At 38.3% G+C, this 22,350-nt stretch overlaps 1 protein-coding gene across 1 annotated transcript in view; it reads right to left on the bottom strand.

The window, feature by feature from the left end:
* Window positions 1-358: 358 nt before the first annotated feature.
* Window positions 359-22,350, bottom strand: part of CYTL1 (cytokine like 1) — a 67,075-nt gene continuing 45,083 nt past the window's right edge. The window contains exons 3-4 of the mRNA XM_086964100.1: window positions 2,307-2,435; window positions 359-2,188 (exon numbers count right to left, since the gene is read on the bottom strand). Of these exons, the coding sequence (XP_086820226.1) occupies window positions 2,090-2,188; window positions 2,307-2,435 (228 nt within the window). The 3' untranslated portion in view covers window positions 359-2,089. The remainder of the gene's footprint in view (window positions 2,189-2,306; window positions 2,436-22,350) is intronic.

Genomic DNA, 22,350 nt, shown 5'->3' on the forward strand with positions numbered 1-22,350 from the left:
GTAATGTTCTTTGCTGACTTTTCTTTGGAATATAAATATTCCATACAGATATTTAAATTTCTAGGTACTTGTGTGACATGTGCCTATATCCGATTGAAGGGTTCTGGTGACATTTATAACACAATTGCTAAGCCGAATGTCACTTAGATGGCAATATAGGACAATATTACACGTTAGGTTTTTTTTTTCATAGTACGTTTTCGTAATCACATTCAGTACTCATTAGAAATATTTCTCACATCATTTATTTAGTATCCATTGCTTGCCTGAGACCAAAGATATGTCTGTCATTATTTTACAAAATGTCTGGTTTATATTCAATAATATTTATTAATATACATCCATTTCTAAAGGCAAAGTGCATTGGAAGGAAATTAAAAACATATTAAAAATGTGCTTTTCTTTTGTAGGACAATGACGCTATAGAGTAGGTTCAAGATGACATATATAAAGAGGGTCAACTTTTCGCATGTGCTGAGTAATGTTCTAAGAGCACCACTATTATTTTGAAAGCATTTTTTCCAACACTGAAGAAAAGAAGTGCTTTGTTGACCATCCATCCAATTTTTACGTTTGTGTAGGAAAGCTAATTATAGCCAAATGAATTCAGATCTGTGAAAGCCAGGAAATAATTTACAGTTTAGACCTTGTCTCTGTGAAATTTGAGCGTAAACTTGCTATGTGTTCATAGAAATGTAGAACTGTTGCTATTAGGATGGGTTGCTAAGGCATGAAAAAACACAGTGGGTTGTCAATGTTACATGTTTTATTAGTAGATTACTATCTTTTGTGATATGACAGTTCTGAGAATCACAAACTCCCAACTCGTGAGTTGAATATTTTTTTTTATTTGTACCTAGTTACATGAACATGTTTAATGCACATCCTCTGCCATATAACACAAAGAAAGAGAAGCAAGGTACTTCTGAATACTTAAAAATGTTGCTCTTGCTAGACTACATTTCAAATTGATATTCAGACCATGCACATCTATGTAAAATACATACAAATAACTTTTTTCATACAGCACTTGGATTTATTGCTTTGCTTGTTGACTTTAACAAGCTTATAAACTTGGGAATAAACAAGATTGTGATGTATAACAATGGTTTGAATCCCCAGTATTCCTATAATTGTCATATATAGAACTCACTGCACTAAATTAAAGACCAGTTTTACACTCCAGACAAAAGTCGTAGGGGTCACAACTTTTTAGATGTAATATTTTATATCTTAAATTGCCTTTCATAGCTATGAAAATAAATTACAAATATATGAACAATTTGCATCAATACACGGAAGCGTTACCTATTTAAAAATACAAATAAGCATTTCAAGTGGCAGCTAGAAGTTAGCAAGACAAATGGTATATAGATGATTTATAAGACATAGGATAGACCCATCTTACTTGTCATATCATTCACTTAAGCAGGCAACAGATTGCAAGGGAGAAAAGATAGATGGTGGAAAATAAATGAGAAGTAAATAACTGCTTATTCACAGATGTTAGTAAATAGGTGACAAATTGATTATCAACAGCAAGAAAAGAGCAAACAAGTCTGAGCCAGACTGAGTAATCTACAGACAGACTGAAAGCTAGACTAAGGAAGATAAAGGGAGATCGACTGAGCAATGGATAGACAAATGAAGAAAGAAAGAAAAGCAGACACAAAAAAATGGGTATTCCTAAATGTTAACCTCATTTAATATGTTGTTTCAAAGTGTAGTATCTCTAAGAAGCATGAGTACTTACTGCTGTTAAATCTGCTAAATTGGCAATAAAAAGTGAGCAATTACTCAGGAGCAGCTTTAGTATGGTAGAGTGTGTTGATGACAGAACACCTTTAGTTAAAGAGTAGCCACAAATCCATATCTTGGAATTCAAGGGATAGAAGAAAAACACACAGTATACTTGGTTTACCAACAGTGTTAAAGCTTACGTTTCTCATCATTTCCCTCCAATCATAATAATTGATGTAGTACACACAAGTATCACTAGCAAAACATAGTCAAATGAATACAAATGGTTACATTATGTGTCCCTTCTTATCATTAGGACCATGAAAAATGTCCAAAGAATAGGACGTTTTCATGAGATACTGCTCTGTGTCCTTGTTAGCGAAGTTGGAGTCGGAAGATGGCTTGGAAATTCCAGAGCATTACAGTCATGATGAAAGAATACTAAATCCTGGAGAAATAATGAGAAATACATTTGAATGTTGGAGATGAAAGAACATAAGAAGCTCAAAACACCATCAAGAAAAATATCTGGAAAATGCAAAGTGGAGCCAAAATCATTAACATACCCTTCTGCAGACGCCAATCATAATAATATATAGGCTCCGAGCTTTTTCCTTCAGAGCAGCGACTCTGGGGAATCTCCCACATCTGGGCGCAGAAATGAAATTGCGCAGCTTTGCCATCACACATGAATTCTGGAACATAAATAACAATGTATTTGCTTCACGAGCTTACAAATTGCAGTTTTACTGCTATTATAATCAAATCAATTGTCCTAAGTTGTGACAACATGTTTGTTATATTTCTTGAAATGAAAGAGAACTGAAATGCCTCTTATCTTCTTCTTGTTAGTGTTGACATTATTCTGTACAAAATTTGAAAAAAACGTATTTTAAAATAATCTGACTACAATATTTATGTAGAAATGGATCTAGATGAACAGCATGACTGGCTAACAGGGACTGCTAGAGTAGTTTAAATACTTGCAGTTTGTTTACAGAGCTAGCAAAGGCAAAGATCCAACTTGCTGACAGCAATACAATGCCTCATATTGCCAACTAACCTTTCAAGCACATCTAAACTCTACATTTCAGTTTAATCAAGTCACTAGACTCTGGGACTTGAAACTTAAGCACTCCAATGAGGACAAACTCAATGGAGGTGCTACCAGAAAGTTTATGTTAATAGACCTTCCGGTGGGAGTATATCTCACAATTCATGAGCCAGATTGCATATAGGACTTTTATTTCATGTTCTTGAAATTTTATTAAAATTGCTAAGAATATATACCAAGTATGAACACGTTGTCATAATAGCAATGGTTAATAGCAGAGCAAATGAGATATGAAATGGTAAACATTTTTAATTTGAAAAAAATATAAACGATACAAAAGTTCTGAGATATACAGGAGAAAAAGAGTATGTTAAATAAATAATGTAAGATTATACCCTATAATTATCATATTTATCATAATGAAAACAATTTAACCTTGTTATATACAGTATGAGATGCAAAATCAAAAATGCTATACCTTAGAAATGAAATAATAGCAGTTGATAAAAGAACAGAAGATTTATATAAAGGCATTCAAAGTGGCTTAGATTGTTGTGGACACATTGCTAATGGACTAGAAAGAAAAGACATTAGAGGTGACCAAAGACTATCTCACCTTATTATTGTCGAGTCTCATAGCCCTATTAAACTTATGATTTCAACATCAAAGAATTTGTAACCTTATTATTGTCGATTCTCTCAAATATATTAGCCCTATCAAATATATGATTATAACAAAAATAATTTCTCCAGCCTTTATAGCATAACTTTCATGCACCATTACAAATTGTATTTGCTGGAGGACTGGACCCAAATCAGTAAGTTTGCCGACACCTTATTACTGTTGAATAATCCAAAACAAACACTTGCAATAATAATGGATGAATATTGTTTAGCATATCATTAGTTTCTGTACCGAAATGTCTCTAACCATTGGACATTCAAGTAAGCATGCTTTTTTAAGAAAGCAGGACCTACTAAGTTTACTAATAAGTGTAGTGTAGTTGGATGCATCCCATTAACTGAATGAATGCACCAGGGGGATCATACAACAAAGACACAATATTCAAAAATGTAGGGCCAACACCATACCAATATAATCAATTCATCATAAAAAATATCAACCTAAATTATCACCAAAGCTTTTTGGCATTTTGTCATGAAGCAACCAGGGGTACATTGCTAATTGAAGCTTCACTCAATATATTTCACCAGGTGTTGAATTTTTCTTCAAGTAGAATTGTTAAATCTGTCTGACTAGAGGAGGAATATATTGAAGTGAATTTCTGCAGCATACAGTTTCTTATAAAATATTTTTAAAACAGTTTCAAACCTCTGATTGGGCCACCATAAGTTTGCATTGCCATGTGCCGAGTATCAAACATGGAAGCGATTCATTTTTAATAAAACTGAAAGAAATCTTCTTTTATTTTGACCACCACTGCATTTTGTTTGAACTTTAAAAAACACATGATCTTTCTGTTGCTATCATTCAACAACATGCTACTCTATATTAACTCTATACATTGATGTGAAGAAAACAGTACATCATTTAACAAAGAACAATTTAATATTAGCTCTTTTAGGGCCATATGTATCAACATACCCTTTTGCGATTTCTTAATAGCGATTTTTAAGGAATCGCTATTTAGAAATCGCAAAATGGTATGTATGTAGAAAATCGCTTTTTTTAGCGATTTCTTAAAATTCCTTAATTGTGATTAGCAAATTGCTAATCGCAAGTAAGGAATTATTGCCCATTCATTTCTATGGGCCAGTAGGCCCATAGGAATGAATGTGAAATTAATCTCAATTTGCGATTCGCAATTTGCTAATTGCAAATTGAGAATAATTTCAAGGGTGCAGGGGTGTCCAAAGGACACCCTGTTGCACCCCTGAAATATGCATGGGTGCACATGTGGAGCACATACATGCCCTAAGGGCATGTATTTGCGTCACATGGCACTTTGAAAAATGCAAAAATATGCATTTTTAAAGGTATTCGCAACTTACCACCAACTAGAAGTTGGTGGTAATTTGCGATTCCTTAAGGCCAATTTGAGAATTTTTTGGGCTTCTTACATTGCATTTAAAGAATCGCAAAATTTGCGATTCCTTATATGCAATCGCAAAATAAGGAATCGCAAATTTTGTGATTCCTTATTTTTGAAGCACATTTCCTTGATACATACCATTTGTCCAAATTGCATTTGCAAATGCCGAAATTCTGTGAATTTCGGCGTTTGCGAAGTCAATTTGGCTTGATACATATGGCCCTTAGACTCAAAATCTGAATACATGGTAATGAGCAGAAATCAGGATTGACCACATTTTTGAATTAATATTTTAATTTCTTAATTTTTTTTGTGAAGGGTCTGCAATACAGAACATTGGTACAGCTTGTCAGCTACTCACTATGGCAATGATCTGTTTAAATGGTATACTCTGATATGTACATTGATAAAAAGCGGTATCGGATGCACCAATATAAGGACACTATCATTTTATTCAAAAGAAATATATAGGAAGAAAGAAAGTAAAGAGGGAGAAACTGAGAGAGAAAATAAACTGTTGAAGGATAGTAGAAGAGGGGTGTTTTTGGGGTTAGTAATATGAAGTGAGTCCGTATAAAGCCAGTATCTTGAGATTGGTATAGTCAGATCATGTTTTACGTCTTATGTGTGGCTAACAACGTAATCCCTTTTATTCAGTTAGGACACCCTAAATTAAGAAGTGCCATAGACAATCGAAATATGCTATGGAACTTATTTCATCTTAGGATAAATTAATATTCATATACCTTCTGTAACCTCGGTATACAATTACAATTATTATTCAGGCCCATCTGCTCCGAAACTTTAGCATTTGTTTTTATTGCCCTCTACAGTCTTCATTTCTGGTTCCATTTGCTGTGGTGACAGACTGTGTGGCAACTTCACTGCTGTAGTGCTTTGTTTTTGTATCTTCTAATCTTTTGTTTTTGATCTTGGTGCAAGTCTTGAAAAAAGCAGTGAAATGCAATATAAAATTTCTGTTGCCATGTGGGCCTAGGTCCTTGTTTTAGGATATTTAATTTCTGATATAAAAATGTTTTTTTGGAAGAATTTAATTTAACACATAAGAAATCACCGCACACCACTTTTCCCCACATTTAAAAACCTAATTCTCTCTTGATTTACTTTTTTGTTGATTTAGTATGACCATATAATCCTTAGCAATCAGATCCAAGAATAATGTTCAAAGTATTGCCCATATACTTTGCAGTAAACATAATTAAACTGCCACAAAGGCCATCATTCGTACAACTGACTAAAACCGCATCCAAAATTTTGAAAATTGTGGCATCAGCTATTTTCATGTTTGTCTGCACCAGACATCTTAATTTGCTTCAACAACAAGCAAAGCAAAATAACTCAGGCAAGTGCCCCATGCTACTCTATTTGACTGCAAAGCATATAATGAGAATGATATGGATACAGAGACTAATTATAATTAGATGGAGAGCAGCCTGACAGATTAGCTTAAACAACAGGAGGTTTCTTCAGGTTTGATTGCCCGGCTTTTAATTTATTAGCCCCAGATGACTAATGATTACCCACTGGGGAGAAACGCAACATGTCTGCCTCAGCCCAGATGCTAAGGTAGTCTGCAGGGAAGAAAGACACCAGAATCATGCTGTGGTCCACCGATGGCTAACTGCAATATTCCAGTCTATAATAACAGAGGAGGTTACCAAAAAAGGGATCAATCTGAAAGCCGTGATTACAAATTCATTATTCTTTCGATCTGATTTGAAAAATAAATGATCCCTTCTGGATAAAGGCGTTCAATAATAAGTGCCTAAGATGCTTTTGTACCTTTTTGATAAAAACGCTTGCATGTAAGGAACACCTCTCCCTGAACTAACACATATTGTGGTAAGAGCCATTGACTGATACATATGAAATTATATGACTGATATTGATTAGGGTCTTTTAGACAACAGGTTAAAAACTAGGGAGAAACAAAGTGATAGCATCAAAACATTTTCTCCTGAAATTACCGTACTTTCAAGTGTTTGGAAAAAGAGAATGTCTTGCACATGGAAATTTAATATTACCAGTCAATCACTGTTTCTGTGTAAATTCACCAGTGAATTTAGGTAATTTAAATAATGTGCATGGTTTAAAATATATTGAGATTTGTCCCCATATGCTTCTTCCTATATGTTCTTATCTGCAATATGACCTCTTTAAATTATATTTCATTAGCCCAAACCTCCTATCTTCATTTATTGTTTACCACTATAGCAGACTGAAGCATGCGGAAGCATGCTGCATGACAGAAAATACTGTCACTAGGAATACATTTGTCTATCCAATTAGAACATCGACATGTTGGCAACTCTAATGAAGAATATGAAGTGGCTCAGGCCTTAGCATTACTAGTATAAGCATTTCCAGCATTTCAGCGGTTGTCTTTCTATTGTAGAAAATTCCACTCTTAATGGGTAGAACAGCCTTATAGTCCTTCTGCCTCTGGCTTTCCTGGATGTTAAATGTTCTCCCCCACACTAAAAGCTAGAAATCTGATTCAGTGCCTTTAACAACCGGTATAGCCCTCAGCATAATCCCTTTGGTTTTTAAAATATCCATCCTTTTGTAATCAATTACATTATTGCAACAGTTTTGAAGAGCTATTGTGTCACTTTTCTGTATTACGTATTGTTTAGCATGATTGTAATATATTTTGAGTATCAGTTATAGATAAGTCCAAAATCATTATCCTTCTGGTCTCTTGAAATTGTGTTGCTACTAATTTATGATGGTTGTCTCTCTAAATTAGCAGACAATTTTGCCAAAGTGCCAATGACATGTTGACTATAAGTGTAATCATCTCACTCACTGTCTTTTAGTGTTCTATTTCAGCAAACTTTACCAGAATATACATACCTTATGGGAACTCTTTTCCAAGCACTCTTCGCTTTTTCAGATCACAGCTAATATTTTTACCCTTAGAAATTGAGGATGTAATATCGTGAAGCTCCCTTTGCATTACTACATGGTGTTTAACTGATTCACCTTCCAAAATGTTGTAAACAGCTTAGCACTTACTTTTTGAAGACTCCTCACCCCATAAATTTATAGAATACTTTGATTGTCCAAAAACATGTTCGACCAATTTCTTGTGATTACTCTGCTAAAGAATATGAAATCATGACATCGGACCTTAATGAAGACTAACAGTAAAATATGGAGCCTTTTTCACAGTGAGAAAATGTGAATTTGAAAGCCTCAGACGATTTATTCATACTGCAAATTCTACATACATATAGACTGTGTTAAAAATATCCAATATTTTTATTTTAAACAGATATGAGTTGTTGAACTATCAACATTTAATAGTTAAATAATTAAGTTAAGTAGTTAAACTTCCAAGTAGGAGCAGTGGATGCATTCATATGCTGGTATCTTGCTAACCTTGCCTGACATTCTAGGATACTGCTTGCATGTAGACCAATAATCTATTACAGCTGACTTTAGAGGTGTACAACATTTGTACTCCCAATTTGTTGTTTCTGTTATCTATGAAGAATTAGATATGATTGCATTACATTTGGTGTTTTACTTGATATTACTGGCCAAAGCACAGGCATACTAAGTACTACTAGGGGGAATGCCCAATTTATCAGCTTATGCAATCACAAAGAAGAGTATGAAAATGGTAGGGAAAAAGCATTCCAGTTGAATTTCTGGATTTCATGATACGTCTGTTTTATGGAACAGAGATCACAGGGCCAGTGGATGGGGACCCACCTTGCAGAGTAAATCAACTCCATATAAGGTATAAAATACTTTTTTTGTGCTGCTCTGAAATATTCGAAAAAGTTCATATTCTAATTATCAACAGTTCTGAATAAATGGTATTGAACCAGCAGAGCACATAAGGACAAAACTGCTGATGTAAGTTTATGATTGGTAAAGGATAGATTAGTTGTGTCTAGCAGCAATTACCAGCATCAGTGCTTAATTTGAGCCAGTGTGTGTTGGTAGGAGGTACAAGCACTCATTTTTGGGGACCACCACTTACTGTTCCATATCAGACACTGACTGAGAGCAAAAGAGAAAGAACGCACAAACAGTAAAAAGGGGGAAGGGATTCAATGTAAAAATCATCACAAAGGGAGAGCCCAGGTACCCGAAGAGTGAGATAAAAGGGCAGGGAATCTATGGTAGGAGATTGAAGGGGTCTGACATTTAATAGCACTGGTTGCGGAATTTTGAGCAGTGTTGTAGGCTTTGGCACTAGTTTTTTTAATTTTATTTTTTTGCCAATTAAGTATTCACCACCACTTTCATGTGCATGTTTTTTTAATACAAACTAGGGGCCGATTAGGATTGTGGTAAATCCGCATCCTCCGGGCCGGCGGAAGCCACCGCCGGCCCAGAGGATGCGGATTCACCGCTGCGGTGTCAGAAAAGAGCCCCCGCCAGATTGGGATGGCAGGGGGGTCGGGAAGACCGTCCGCAGCTTTTCCGCCGCGATCCAGCGGCGGAAAAGCTCTAATATGGTGGCGGTGTCTGTCAGACACCGCCAGCCATATTAGGATTAGCCTTGGGACATGCCTTTCCGCGGCGGCAATGCCGCCACGAAAAGGCATGCGGTCTTTTCTCTGGGGGCCCGTTGCGGGCCTCCAGGGTGAAGGGGGTGGGGGTGCACATGGGGGGTACCTATGGTACCCCCTGCATTTGCTTGCACATAGCGGCAGGCACTGCGCGGTGCCTGACGCTTTGTGCATGCAAATGCACTGCATGCAGTTTTAACATTGCGGCGGGTGCTGCTTTAAGCAGCACCTGCCGCAATGTTAAAAATACAGGATGTGACCGCCAGGGTGGCGGTCACATCCTAATTCGCACGGAGGGAACGCCGCTGTCCCTGCGGACGGTCCCTCCGCCTCTGGGGCGGCGGAAGGACGCAGGTCCATCCGCCATCATAATGACCCCCTAGGTGCGGAATACCACCTCCATTCACATGCAAAAACACAGAAGGGAAATGTTATAAAATAAATCAATATTCAAATTCTTTGTAGTTTCTATGCATGGTTTATCTTTCATTTTGCTGTATTGGAGGTAATGGTTGGAATAAAAGAGGAAAACTATGGCATATGGTGTGGTGGGGTAAGTCATGATTCTGGGGAGCAGACAACTATAATAAAACGCTAGCCCCAACATTCTAGAGGTATTTTTGACATATAGGTCACCCATGGTATATGAATGGCCTCAGTGGCAAAGTACTTAATCTGGGGCCTTCTACCTATAAAGCTCATCTAATTTTTTTAAGAAGACACCATAAATCAGATAACAATATGAAATAAATGTTAATAGATATCAATATCTTAAGTTGAGAATACCATGTTCTCTCCCTCAGTGTAATCTAAACACTTGAATATGATTTTCTAAACCCTTAAGCATAATTTCAAGTAGGCAGCTCTGTGAGCCATTTGCCCAGATTAGATAATATCAAAATGTCATAAGCCACACTCCTGCTGTAGGCATTTAGCTACATAATAAAGATGACCTAAAGGCACCTTGCGTCAGATTTGTGCTTGATTTAAACACTGCAGGAGAAAGTGTATTGCAAGGACAATCACCCAAACATAAGCTACTTGTGATGTGTAATTTGCATCCGTTACACATTTTATGGGTGGGGCTAGTATATAATATCGCTTGTATCTTTTTTGCACCTAGTTTCCTCTGGTGTTTCACAGACAGTTATACTACACTATTTTTGTTGATCTGACTTTGCAGGAAATTTGAATGTTTGCGTGGTTTTCACCCCATGATGCTCCATTTGCATAGACTTTAAAGGGCCTGACACTTCATGCAGTAAAAGGGATTTTGGTGCAGCACTTCAGTAAACTTATGTTTCAATGAGCAGCACTGCCATTTGTTCCAGTTTGCACTTCTGTGTGTTGTATGAGTACTCACTCAAACATATAGGTAAATCCGGGCCAATTTAGTAACAGGAGTTCGTCTATAATGGTAAGTCACATTGGTAGCCAACTCAAATGAATGCAAAATACATCTTAAAGTCTTGGATTAACTCTAGACAGCTAACTCACCAACAAGGAACACATGACCATAAAAACAAAGATTGCTTGGTAGCAGATCCCCCTCTACTAAAGACAATTAAAGCATTCCTACAGAGCTTCCACTCAAGATATCTGGTTGGTGGCAATACTCTTCTCTTTGGCCCCAAATGTCTGCACTGGTCACTCATAAGGGTGTTCTATAGCCATGGGACACTTAATCAAATGCTTGAAGAAATGTGACCCATTGTCTGATAAACCGGCATGAATTCCTCTTGCTGGCCAGCACCATCCTCAAAACAAGCTAAATCATTTACAAAGCATCTCAACAAGCATTCATGCCAATCTAGCTAATAAACTCAGAATCATCTGTCACTCTTGACAAAACTGCAGCCAGGAAACTCTCAGACTGGAGATGAAGAAGAGCAGAAAATAAAAATACCAAGAACAAGCCACCTTCAACTGTGAAATCATGATCTGTAACAACATCCCCACATCCACCAGGTCTGTCTCAACTCTGCTCCACATTAGGAATGAGTTCAAGGCATGCAATTGTAAAGAACACTACATTACAATGATGTAACAGACCACTCTTGCTCTTAGACAACATCTACCCCTCAATTGAATTCTAAGTGTATATTTGCCTTTACCTCATGCAGTTCACCAGCCCCAACACTTGGCTGTGCCCCTTGCACAACCCACCACAGATGGTATGAGGATTAAATGGCTACAAATCATATCTGACACCTTGCAATGGAGTTGAGCTATGCATGTACCCTGTATGTGCTGTGTTTCTTTCTTTTCATGTCTCTAAACTGTAAAACCAATAAGACCCTGTGAGGCCTGTCGGCCTTAGGGTGGTCTTCCTTTTTCATTTTTAGAGTTTTTAAATAGCGCTAATCAGACCCGAGACATTGCGTATCAGAGCGCTTTACATGAGCACCAGTACCATTACAGATGGACACATTCATTTTTGTTAGGCATGGGGAGATTAAGTGATTTACCCATAATCACAGGATGTTGCAAGTCTTTGCAGAGACTTGAACCCGGTTCCCCAGGTTCGAGGTCGACCATTCTAGCTGCAAGGCTACATCCTCTCTTCCTCCAAACTTGTTGCCTTACTCCATATTTTTTCTGATCTCGTTTTTGTTAACCTTAGGACTATGTGTACTTTACCACTGCTAACCAGTGCTAAAGTGTGTATGCTCCATCCTTAAATCATGGTAACAGTGGCTCGTTCCCAATTGGCATATTCAATTTACTCATAAGTCCCTAGTAAAGTGGTACTATGTGTACCCAGGGCCAGTGCACTACATGTTACCAGTGGGCCTGCTGCACTGATTGCTCCATCCACTTAATTAGCCCTTTTAATCATGCCTCATGCCTGCATTGCAGTCTGTGTGTACAGTTTCAAACTGCCATTTCAACTTGGCAAAAAAAAACATTTGGCCATACCCAAACCTTCCGTTTTGAAATATGTGTCACCCCTAGGGTACGCCCTAAACCACCCACAAGGCAGAGTGTAATGTATATAAAAAGTAGAACATGTACTTTTAAGTTTTACATGTAATGATAGTGAAAAACTCTTACATAAATTGTTCACTATTGCAAGGCCTACCTCTCCCATAGGATAACATTGAAGTTATTGTATTACATTTAACAAGCTGCAACTTCCAAATGGGAACAGGTAAACAGTTCATGTTTAGTATCTTTGGAACTGTAATAAAAATTATTTTCTATGGTGAACTCAGATTTTTTAATAACAATTTTGAAAATTAAAATGTAGTGACTGCAGCTTGTCTCTGGGCCATATGACTGGGTGTAGTTGGCAGTTAGACTGTGTGTATTTCCTCTAAATAGCCACACAAAATAGAGAGCTTAGGTGTTCCTGGATGGGAGGATGGATTTGGGCACAGTCCCACTTACGCATGAATAGGCTCTATCTTGCCCTCACAGAAAGCATTGCATACTCCCAGTAGATAGTCTGGAGCCCAGGCAGAGGAGGCAGGAAACCTGTACATTCCAAAAGAAAACCTCTAGCAGCATTTTCCCACTGCAAAGGAGACACTACATAATAATATTGGACCTCAGACACCACCGCTATAGTACACTCTTGGACCGCTTGAAGGGTCTTCCAGAAAGAAGGACTGCTGTGCTGCTACAAGGACAGCCACTCTGCTGGACTGCTGCATGGAAAGGCTCCTGCCTTGCTGACCTGCTTCCCTGCTACATGGGTGAGAAAGACTCAACCTTCAAGTTGTGCCCAGGACCAACAGAGTGACACAAACAGCTAAGTCTCTTGCAACCAGCACCCAGACTCTGCTACTGTGAGCTCTATCCTGCCACGTAATGTCAACCCAGTCCTGCACCCTTGAAAGTGGGCCTGAAGGTGCTTTACTAGACCATTTGTGGAAACAACAAATCTCCTCTACTGCACAGCTTGAACCCGGGCAGAACTGATGCATCACCTCAGCTGTGTGGATTTCTTCCGGCACCAGGAGTCCACATATCAAACTTACAGCTTGTCAGAACTGATGCATCTCTTCTGATGCATGGCACATCCTCAATGGCAGACTTTGCATTGCAAGCCCTCTTCAACAAGGTCCTCGACTATAACAGAGGACCTCACATCGTTGCCCCACAGCTCCTCAGAAGTGATGCATCGCAACAGCTGTGCAATGTGCCCTTAATGCTGGCTTTTGCATTGTAAGCCCTTATCCACGGGATCCTTGACAACAATGCAGGAATTCGCACTGCAGCCTCTCAGCTCTACGGAACCTAAGCTCCACCTTGGCTGCGCTACGCAACCTCTATGCGTGACCTTGCAACACTCTGCAAACCAGGATTAAATGTACTCTAGTTCATTGGGCCTATCTGGGACCCTGTAGTCGGCACTTTGTCTTGATTGGCACTATTATAACTCAAATCTTTAACATTGCATATCTTTGGTTCTACTGATTGGATCTTTGTCATGTTGGTCTTGTTTAATTTATTACAAATTACTCTATTATTCTTATCTGGCATTGTATCCTATTTGTCTTGTGTTTGCACTTTGTTACTGTTTGAAGTGCTACATAAATACTTTACACATTGCCTCTAAGTTAAGCCTGACTGTTCTGGGACACACCACCAGATGGTTGTATGCAGGTCAACTTGGGATTTGCCTGTGACTTTAACTTGACAAGAATTGTGGTGACTGCTTGAGAAGGGTTACACCCTCCTCAACTTTTAACGCAATCTCTTACATGACCTACTTGAAAAAAGGTTAAGGTTTGCCTGTGACACAGTACACAGTTCTGCTGCCCTATTAGATAGGTTTACGCTTCTCAAACACATTATACACACATAAGGGCATACACATGCATTAAACCAAAGAACATGACTATTGTAGTTCGCTGATCAACAAATGAGAAAAAAGCAAAACCCTGTAACAGAATTGACTTCATTTGCCTTAAATCAATGTAAACATGTTCCCTCCATGATCTCCGACTCATTATCTAGAAAATTTAGACCCAGCTCAAGATTAGAACTCCATCACAGATGAGTTAGAAATGGTTAAAGCTGACTTTCAGCATTTCAGTTCTACTTTACTGAAGTCAAATTTTGACTCAAGCATAGTTACTGGCTAACTGTAAAGGGCAATTGGAGTCATATTCCCATTGAAACCATCAAACTCCATAAGCATCACTAAACATGGCCAATGCACCCACTTACACAGCAGCATTATTAGTTACCATGGCACAGTGATCCTTCCTGGTGAGTCTCTGCGAAAAGAAAGCAACTGTACTGTTTGACCTAGGTCAAGGATTCTGTTTCCATCTATTGTGGACAGGAAAATGTCTTCATCCCAAATATGATTATTCTTAGTTTTAGTTTTATGAACAAGTTTGCTCTCCACACAAAATATTTTAACTTTCTCTGGAGTCTAATTGGTAAAATGAAGAGAGAGAAACATAAAAAGAGACAAACAGAATGCTTAAATTAGTCATAGGCACTGGTAATTGCACTAGTAATTACTCTGGGTTGCATGCCATTCCTTTTTTTGCCCCCTGTGCCACTAGAGACAGAGAGCAACTTTATGCAAATCAGGCTTAGCTCTGCTCCACTAAGCGCGGCCTGAGTCCTTTGGCAAATCTAGCATGGGTCCCATGTCTGGTCATTGGCATGCTATTTGCACTTACAGAGTCTTACTAAGACAATTAAAAAGTGATGGGTGGAATCCTTGAATGATTATCATCCAAGTTTATTTATGTGGGGCTGTTTTTTGTCCATGTCACTACAGAGAGGTATGGAAATGATTTCAAACTGGAATATGGTCCAAGATAATAAGTTCATTAGCCTAATGGACGACATTCATGTGGCTCTGATTCACTTTTGGGGGAAATCATCACCAAGACAGAATTCCTGGTATTTGCCAAGAACAACAACAAATGAGAAATAGTGCAAACTTGGCTCACTGATGTAACATTGACAGCTTTAACCCCCAGCTTTAATCCAATGGCAAGGCACTTTGATTCACCTTGGACATCATTCTCACCCTCAATGCCACATTATCAAGAAAAAAAGATGTCCTTATACCAATTCTCTCTGCTGAAAAAAGTGAAAGAGTTCCACCCAGAAAATGAGTTCAGAACTGCAGTTGAAGTACTTGTATAATTGCACTTGGATGAAGGAAACCCCCTCCTGTATGGGCTCCCAGGCTCCACACATGCTCTTACAGGGGTAGAAGCATCTGACAGCACATCTCATTCATTCAGGGCCTAAAGAAATATTATCACATCATCGTCATCCTTATTGAACTACACTGGCTCTCCTTGCTGGGCTCACACCATCTTGAAACACCAACTTCATAATTTATAAAACCATCACAACCTACACCCCACCTATATGATAATCAAGCTCACACTTGATGGCCCGCAACCATCTTCAAAATCAACTATATCATTTACAATGTAATCACAACTGCACCCCATTCTTCATAAAAACAAATTCAAGATTGTTGGTACTTCTGCCACACCTGTAGTCATGAACCTAAAAAACAAATTCAAGATTGTTGGTACTTCTGCCACACCTGTAGTCATGAACCTATCAGCCTACAGACAAAGACGAAAATGAAAAGCAGCAGGCCTTTTCCATCTATGCACCCAGGATCCAGAACAACATACCCATATCCATCTGGATATCCAAAACTCAAAACACATTACATCATTTTATGTTGTGTTATACGGATTTATTACATGTACGGCTACTCGTGAGTGTCCCGGCGTGAGACCAGCAGGGTGCGGCAGCGGGCTTCAAATGAATAGGTGAGTTTTCAGTTTTTTCTTAAATACGACTGGATCCTGGATGGTACGAAGGACCAGAGGAAGATCATTCCATACAACTGCTGCTTTAACTGAAAAGGAATTGCCCCCTATCCTCTGGTGCTTGACACGTGGGACCTGAGCAAAGCAAAGAGACGAAGAGCGCAAAGAGCATGCAGGAGCATAGAAGGAAACATGTCTGTGCAGTTAAAGAGGCAGTAATAGTCCACAAATCTCCTAAATCACTTGTTCACAATATCCATGCTTTTCACCCTGTACAATGTTCCGCTGCCTGGTGAGGATCGTGCTATACAAATGCAAATAGAAAAACTTACATACATTACCTTCAAACAAAGACTACAAAAAGGGCACATTTATTAAGAATAGGGTAAACACTTGGCAGTCCACTCCTCCCCAATGTTCTTTTGCTATATATTTTCACGGTTGTCCTTCTCTGCCTAATTGGACCTTAATAGAAGCCAGAAGGGGAAGCAAGAAAAACAATACCAGCGGCCAACGTCATGGATTCAGTTTACAATATAAGGATCCACTGTCTACTGTTTCATAAGCTAGCCAGAAGCCCTACAAGCAATCTTACAAGGAGCCCCAACACTAATATGTGGTGCACCTTGAAATAATCTGATTTCACCAACTCTTTCAGATATGCAATTAAAATATCTCAGAAAATGTTTATGACTTTTTGATGAGGTTAAATAGTTGATTGAAAATCTTTTTTACTTTATAAAACAAATCGTAGGCTCAGGCAAAATTTTAATTAGTGACATAATTTGCATTCTTTTGAGCAATGAAATTTGCACATTTGCACATTATTACCAACATTACGCCACATTGTGTACCACCACTACCACAGTCACAACCCATCCCAGAGAAAGACCAACATTACCATCTAGTTCCATCTGAGCACAGCTTCAGGCAATGTCCTTTTCAGTTTAGTTCTTCTTATGCATATCCTGCTTGCATAAACAATTATGGGCAAGCACCTGGGGACTTGGCAACAAAAGGGAATACATATCTGGCTGCTGGGACATGGAATCATGGAGTTACCCAGACACTGTCCATCAAGTGTTAAATGCAGACAACATAATAATCGACATTGTGCATAAATATAAGGTCATCCAGAAGCTGCCTAAATTATTAAAAACAGTGGGACCAAGGAAGGCTTGGGTCTATTTACTACCTGGCCTAGACCCCTCTAATTTGATAAACAACAACAAGATGGCCAGATAGATTAATACACTGAATTCTCACCACACCTAGCCAATAATCCTAAGTAGGCCAACTTTTCATTTAGTACTTTTTTACTTATTGCATAATTTTTTCAAAAAAACATTTCAATATATCCAGACATAAAACATACACGAATAGTGACATTCACATATAACACCATAGTACAAATAAGCTTTTTACAAACAATATAAATGAAAAACATTCATAAAAACACCATATACAAACAAAGGGAGTGAAAGGATGCCTCTATTCATTAAATTCATGGGGCACCTGTCTTAATAACATGAAAACAAACAAGTGGCTGTTTACTCTTTTGTACAGGCCTGCTTATTTGACTATGCTGGAACTTCTTAATTACAAGGGTCTATTAACTAGGGAACTTTGTCCTAAATCGCAGTCCTGTAACACCCTTCCTAAATCCTGTTCCAGCACAGGGTTGTGATATTAAGACTGGTGCCGCATAAATTTAATGAATAGAGGCATCCTTTCATTCCCTTTATTTGTATATGGTGTTTATATGAATGTTTTTCATTTATATTGTTTGTAAAAAGCTTATTTGTACTATGGTGTTATATGTGAATGTCACGATTCATGTATGTTTTATGTCTGGATATATTGAAATGTTTTTTGAAAAAACTATGAAATAAGTAAAAAAGTACTAAATGAAAAGTTTGCCCACTTAGGATTATTGGCTAGGTGTGGTGAGAATTCAGTGTATTAATCTATCTGGCCATATTGTTGTTGTTTATTAAATTATTAAAAACAGCAGCAGTCAAATTGTGAACAATAGATTAAAAAAGGCATCCAAAGCATTTTTAATAGGGCAGAGTAGGTCCAAAACTGTAAAGCAACAACAAAGTGAAATTATTTACAAATCTGTTTAAAATCTGTTTACAATTTTCAAATAAACAAGGAAACAGAGAATATGTATGTAAAACTCCAGGCCTCCACCATCCAAAAAATGTGCAAACATTACCTCCTAAAAAAGTAACCCACAAGGGCCCCTACTTCAAACTCCAGGCCATCCAGAAAGAAAGTAACAAAAACAATGGTACCTGACCTCCATTAAGGAATAGCTTTTTTCAAAGTACTGCATTGAACTAATTTGATTTATCCCCAAAAGCGAAGATCCTAATGGTGTAGAAAAGGTTAATCTACAATGACCAGGAGCTGATCAAAGATGAGGGAGGAGTCTTCAAGACAGGAAAGGGAATTGCCACAGTGTGTACAGTAGTTTCCCATGCTTTATCAACGTTTCCTCCTACTTAAAAAAAAGTGTTTTCACAAAACAATGTTGACTGGTTCACTCAGGTAAAAATTCAACTAAAAAATGCATGTTGGGTTTATTTTCAAGTGCCAGTGTTAAAAGAACTGCTGTTTGTGTTCAGAGCAGCTATTTCACATTGCATAATGCTCAATTTGCTGGAAACAAAGTTTGTAATGGTAAGCCAGCTGGGCAGTATGGTACCAGTGCCTACAGGCCCATCTGAAAAATCAACATGCAATCATTAGGAAGAGCACGCCCATAATATAGCTTGTGGTGGTGGTGAGAAAGAAGAAGATGATCAACTAATAGAAGGAAGCGGTAGGAAGAAGCCCTATGACTGTTGCTCATAGTGTGCAGTTATCAACTAGAGAAACTTCGGGAGTACATAAGGGAGGCAGGGATACAGTCGCCCCAAAGCACCCAAGAATACTACCTACCTTTCTATAGGTCACTTGCAAAGGTATCACAAAGAAGGGAGTCCCAACAACCAAGTATCAAAGCTGTATTCATCAAGAAGTCGCTTCATCACCGAACCTATGAGAAAGTCCAGTTATACAATGGGAGGCTGTCCGAAATAATAACGCTTGAACTCCTTCCTTTTTCTTTCGTGAAAGTTCAGGGGTTTCTTTAATTTGTGGAGACCCCCTGCAGAAAGAGGAAGCTTTCAAGGTAGAACTTTTTTCACTGCTGCTGTGGTAGCACTGCAGCTTCAAGTGTTGCAATTGGTTGGCAAAGCTGTGAAAGAGAGAGCTGTTAACTCAATCCACCTCACAACAGACTTGTGAACCAGTTGTCAAGCAAACAGATTACATGTGCATGGCTGCATACTGGTTCTCTTTCAAAGGAGTGATGTAATGGCTAACGAATGGTCTCATTGCTGATGATGCTTTTCGAGGCCTTCAGCAGAATGCAACAATTGCAATGGTCTCCAAGAAAAAAATCACATACATTTGCCAACATTATGGATGATTTAAAACCAAAGTCTAGGAATCACTTCAACTCAGCAGCCTTGGGACTGAATCTGGTGCTATTCAGTCTGAGCAATATACCTCTAGGTGCTAGTTTGGCCTGAATTTTGTCCGAAGGAGAATTTCTTCCATCACTATTCCATGGTAAGGTTAAGAAGAATCCTCAATGTGTACAACTGACCTTCTTTGCTCTTGCACATGATTCTTGCAATATACCAAAATCAACTAAACCCAGAGCTGAAAGCTGCAGCGGTTCTTCTTTACACTGAGGAGGCATTTGATTCCCTAGATGCTCTTTCTGATGACCACACTCTGCATATTAGTGAGGAGGTCTTACATGTTACAGCTGATTGCCCTGCTTCATACAAAGCTTATTGCCTAGGAATATGTCAATGGATTAACATCTGTTCAACTTATTAGTCGGCGTGGGCACTGTAATGATGCAACCTCTGGCATACTGGGAGAAGCAAATTAAGAAGGGCCTGTAGTTTGAATCTGGTGTTATTCTAATACCCATGTATGAACATGATCATCTTTTTGCCAGAGAGCCACTAGAAAACCTTTCTCCAGTAATCCATAAAATAATTATTTACTTAGTCAGCTACTCAATAATTTCCATTAACTCAGGGGAAATACAATTGAGACTAGAGTTGATTTCTCAATACACTAGTGCAAAGATTCTTTCAGTGACATGGGTGTGGTACTCCACAGAGATCAGGAGACCATCATTAGAACAAACAGCGGCCTAGTAATCAATAAAATATCACATCACATAGACACATGGCTCCAGCTTCTTCTTTCAATAGCAGTCTGGATTGCACTCATTAAAATGATGGCGCTATGCTATTTTTATATTTATTTGCGTGCAAACTAATATCACTTACCAAATAATGTTTATGCTCTCTCAAATCACTACTTTTGTATTGGTGTAAGAGGAAAATAACCATAGATTAGCTGGGAGGTTGTAATTCTACCATATAGGAAAGGTTGTTCTGATATCCCTGATTTGAAACTTTACTACTTGGTGAAACACAGCCATTTTGCTAGACTCTGGTTTCAATTAGCATCCGGCGCCGACATCAGATAATACAATATGAGGAAATGGGCAGCAACCCCACTATCCATCATTTTCTGCATGGATTGCTGGGACCGCTATCTGATATGGTCACAATAGTTGCCACCTACTGGGAACTAAAATCTTCATATGTGGGCCCTCTGATCTGTATCCCGTTCTTTTCTTTGGAAAAGTGTGAATCATTTTAGAGTCATTGCTCAGAGCAGGCTTCTCAAAGATGAGGCATCTGTGCATTGGGGGGAAATTTCTTATACTTTAACAGTACCAGGTAGACAAGGAAAACCTCCCCATTACACACATTCAAGTGAGCTGGCTCCAGACTATGAACCAAATGAATTGAAACCTCTAATACAGATAATACGGTCTTATGATTTAGGCTCTGGATGGCCAAATTATACTCTGAGCTAAGCAAGGAGTGATAGAATATTTCCGCACTCAGCAGACTAGCTTGGGAGGGTGAATAACAAAGGATAGCTGCTAGAGCAAATTGCTATACACACTGTAGTTTAATTTAGGCACAAATTACAGCATTTTAATTTCTTACATTGAGCATACCACACTCCAGACAAGATGTATAAAATAAATAGCTTGAAAAAGGCATAACTGTAATAGGAGTAGGACTGTCCATGCAGATTTAAGCCCTTTGGCTTTGCTTGCCCTAAAGTATATGAATGCTGGCAATATGCAATTCAGAAGCTGTCCAAAATAATCCTATTGTCAACATCTTGGAATATGTGAGGTCACTATCAAAACCCACCAGATGATTTGCTACTGTAGCTCTCCTGCTATCAAAACCTAGAATAACCATGCATTGGTTTCGGGGTCTGGTGCCCAGCACAGCTAAATACATCAAAGACTTGGCTACATGCAATGAGAGAGACAAAATGTCCTGGCAAGCCTTTGATTAAGTGGAATGCTTGGGTAATAACATTTGAGAGCTAGTTAATCACAGTGTACCAGATGGCTTTGAACCTAAAAGATAGGCTGCTATTTTGTTTAGTAATTTGGGAAATGAAGGGCTACAAGTTTTTCATAATTTGCCTAAAACTGCTTCTACATCTGGACAATCCTGAGATTCTAATGAGTACTCGGAAGCAATTATAAGACTTAGAGTCAAATTCTCAGGACAACCTAGTGTTCTATTGAAGCGATTTCATTTTTTCCAAGAAAAATACAGGCAGTTGGCATGGAAGAACATTGCAAAACTTAGTCTTATGCTTGTGCCTGGTGCTGATCCACCAGCAAGAGTAGCAAATGTATCTTTACTCACGGCTGATGATTTAATCCCATAGATGATGTTGTGAAAGATTTCCTGAAATATGGGCTTATTCAGAAATTTGTGCACACAATTAAGTTGAAGAGGCATGCTATACCTGTTACACACAAAGCCCAACCTGTCCACTTAAGTGTTAGAGCTGAATTAAAAAGCTATTAGAGACGTTATTTGGAGATGCCATTATCAGACCCATTGACTCCTCCGAATTGGTATGTCCCATTGTCATTTTGAGCAAAAAGGATGATGAGATTCGCTTGTGTAGTCTCAGCAGGAACATTGTGGTTGATTGCCATCCTTTTCCTAAGGTTCAATACTTACTTGCCAACATTGGAGACCCAAAATTGTTCACAG

This window comes from Lissotriton vulgaris, chromosome 3_2 (genome assembly GCF_964263255.1).
Source record: "Lissotriton vulgaris chromosome 3_2, aLisVul1.2, whole genome shotgun sequence".
NCBI lineage: Eukaryota > Metazoa > Chordata > Amphibia > Caudata > Salamandridae > Lissotriton > Lissotriton vulgaris.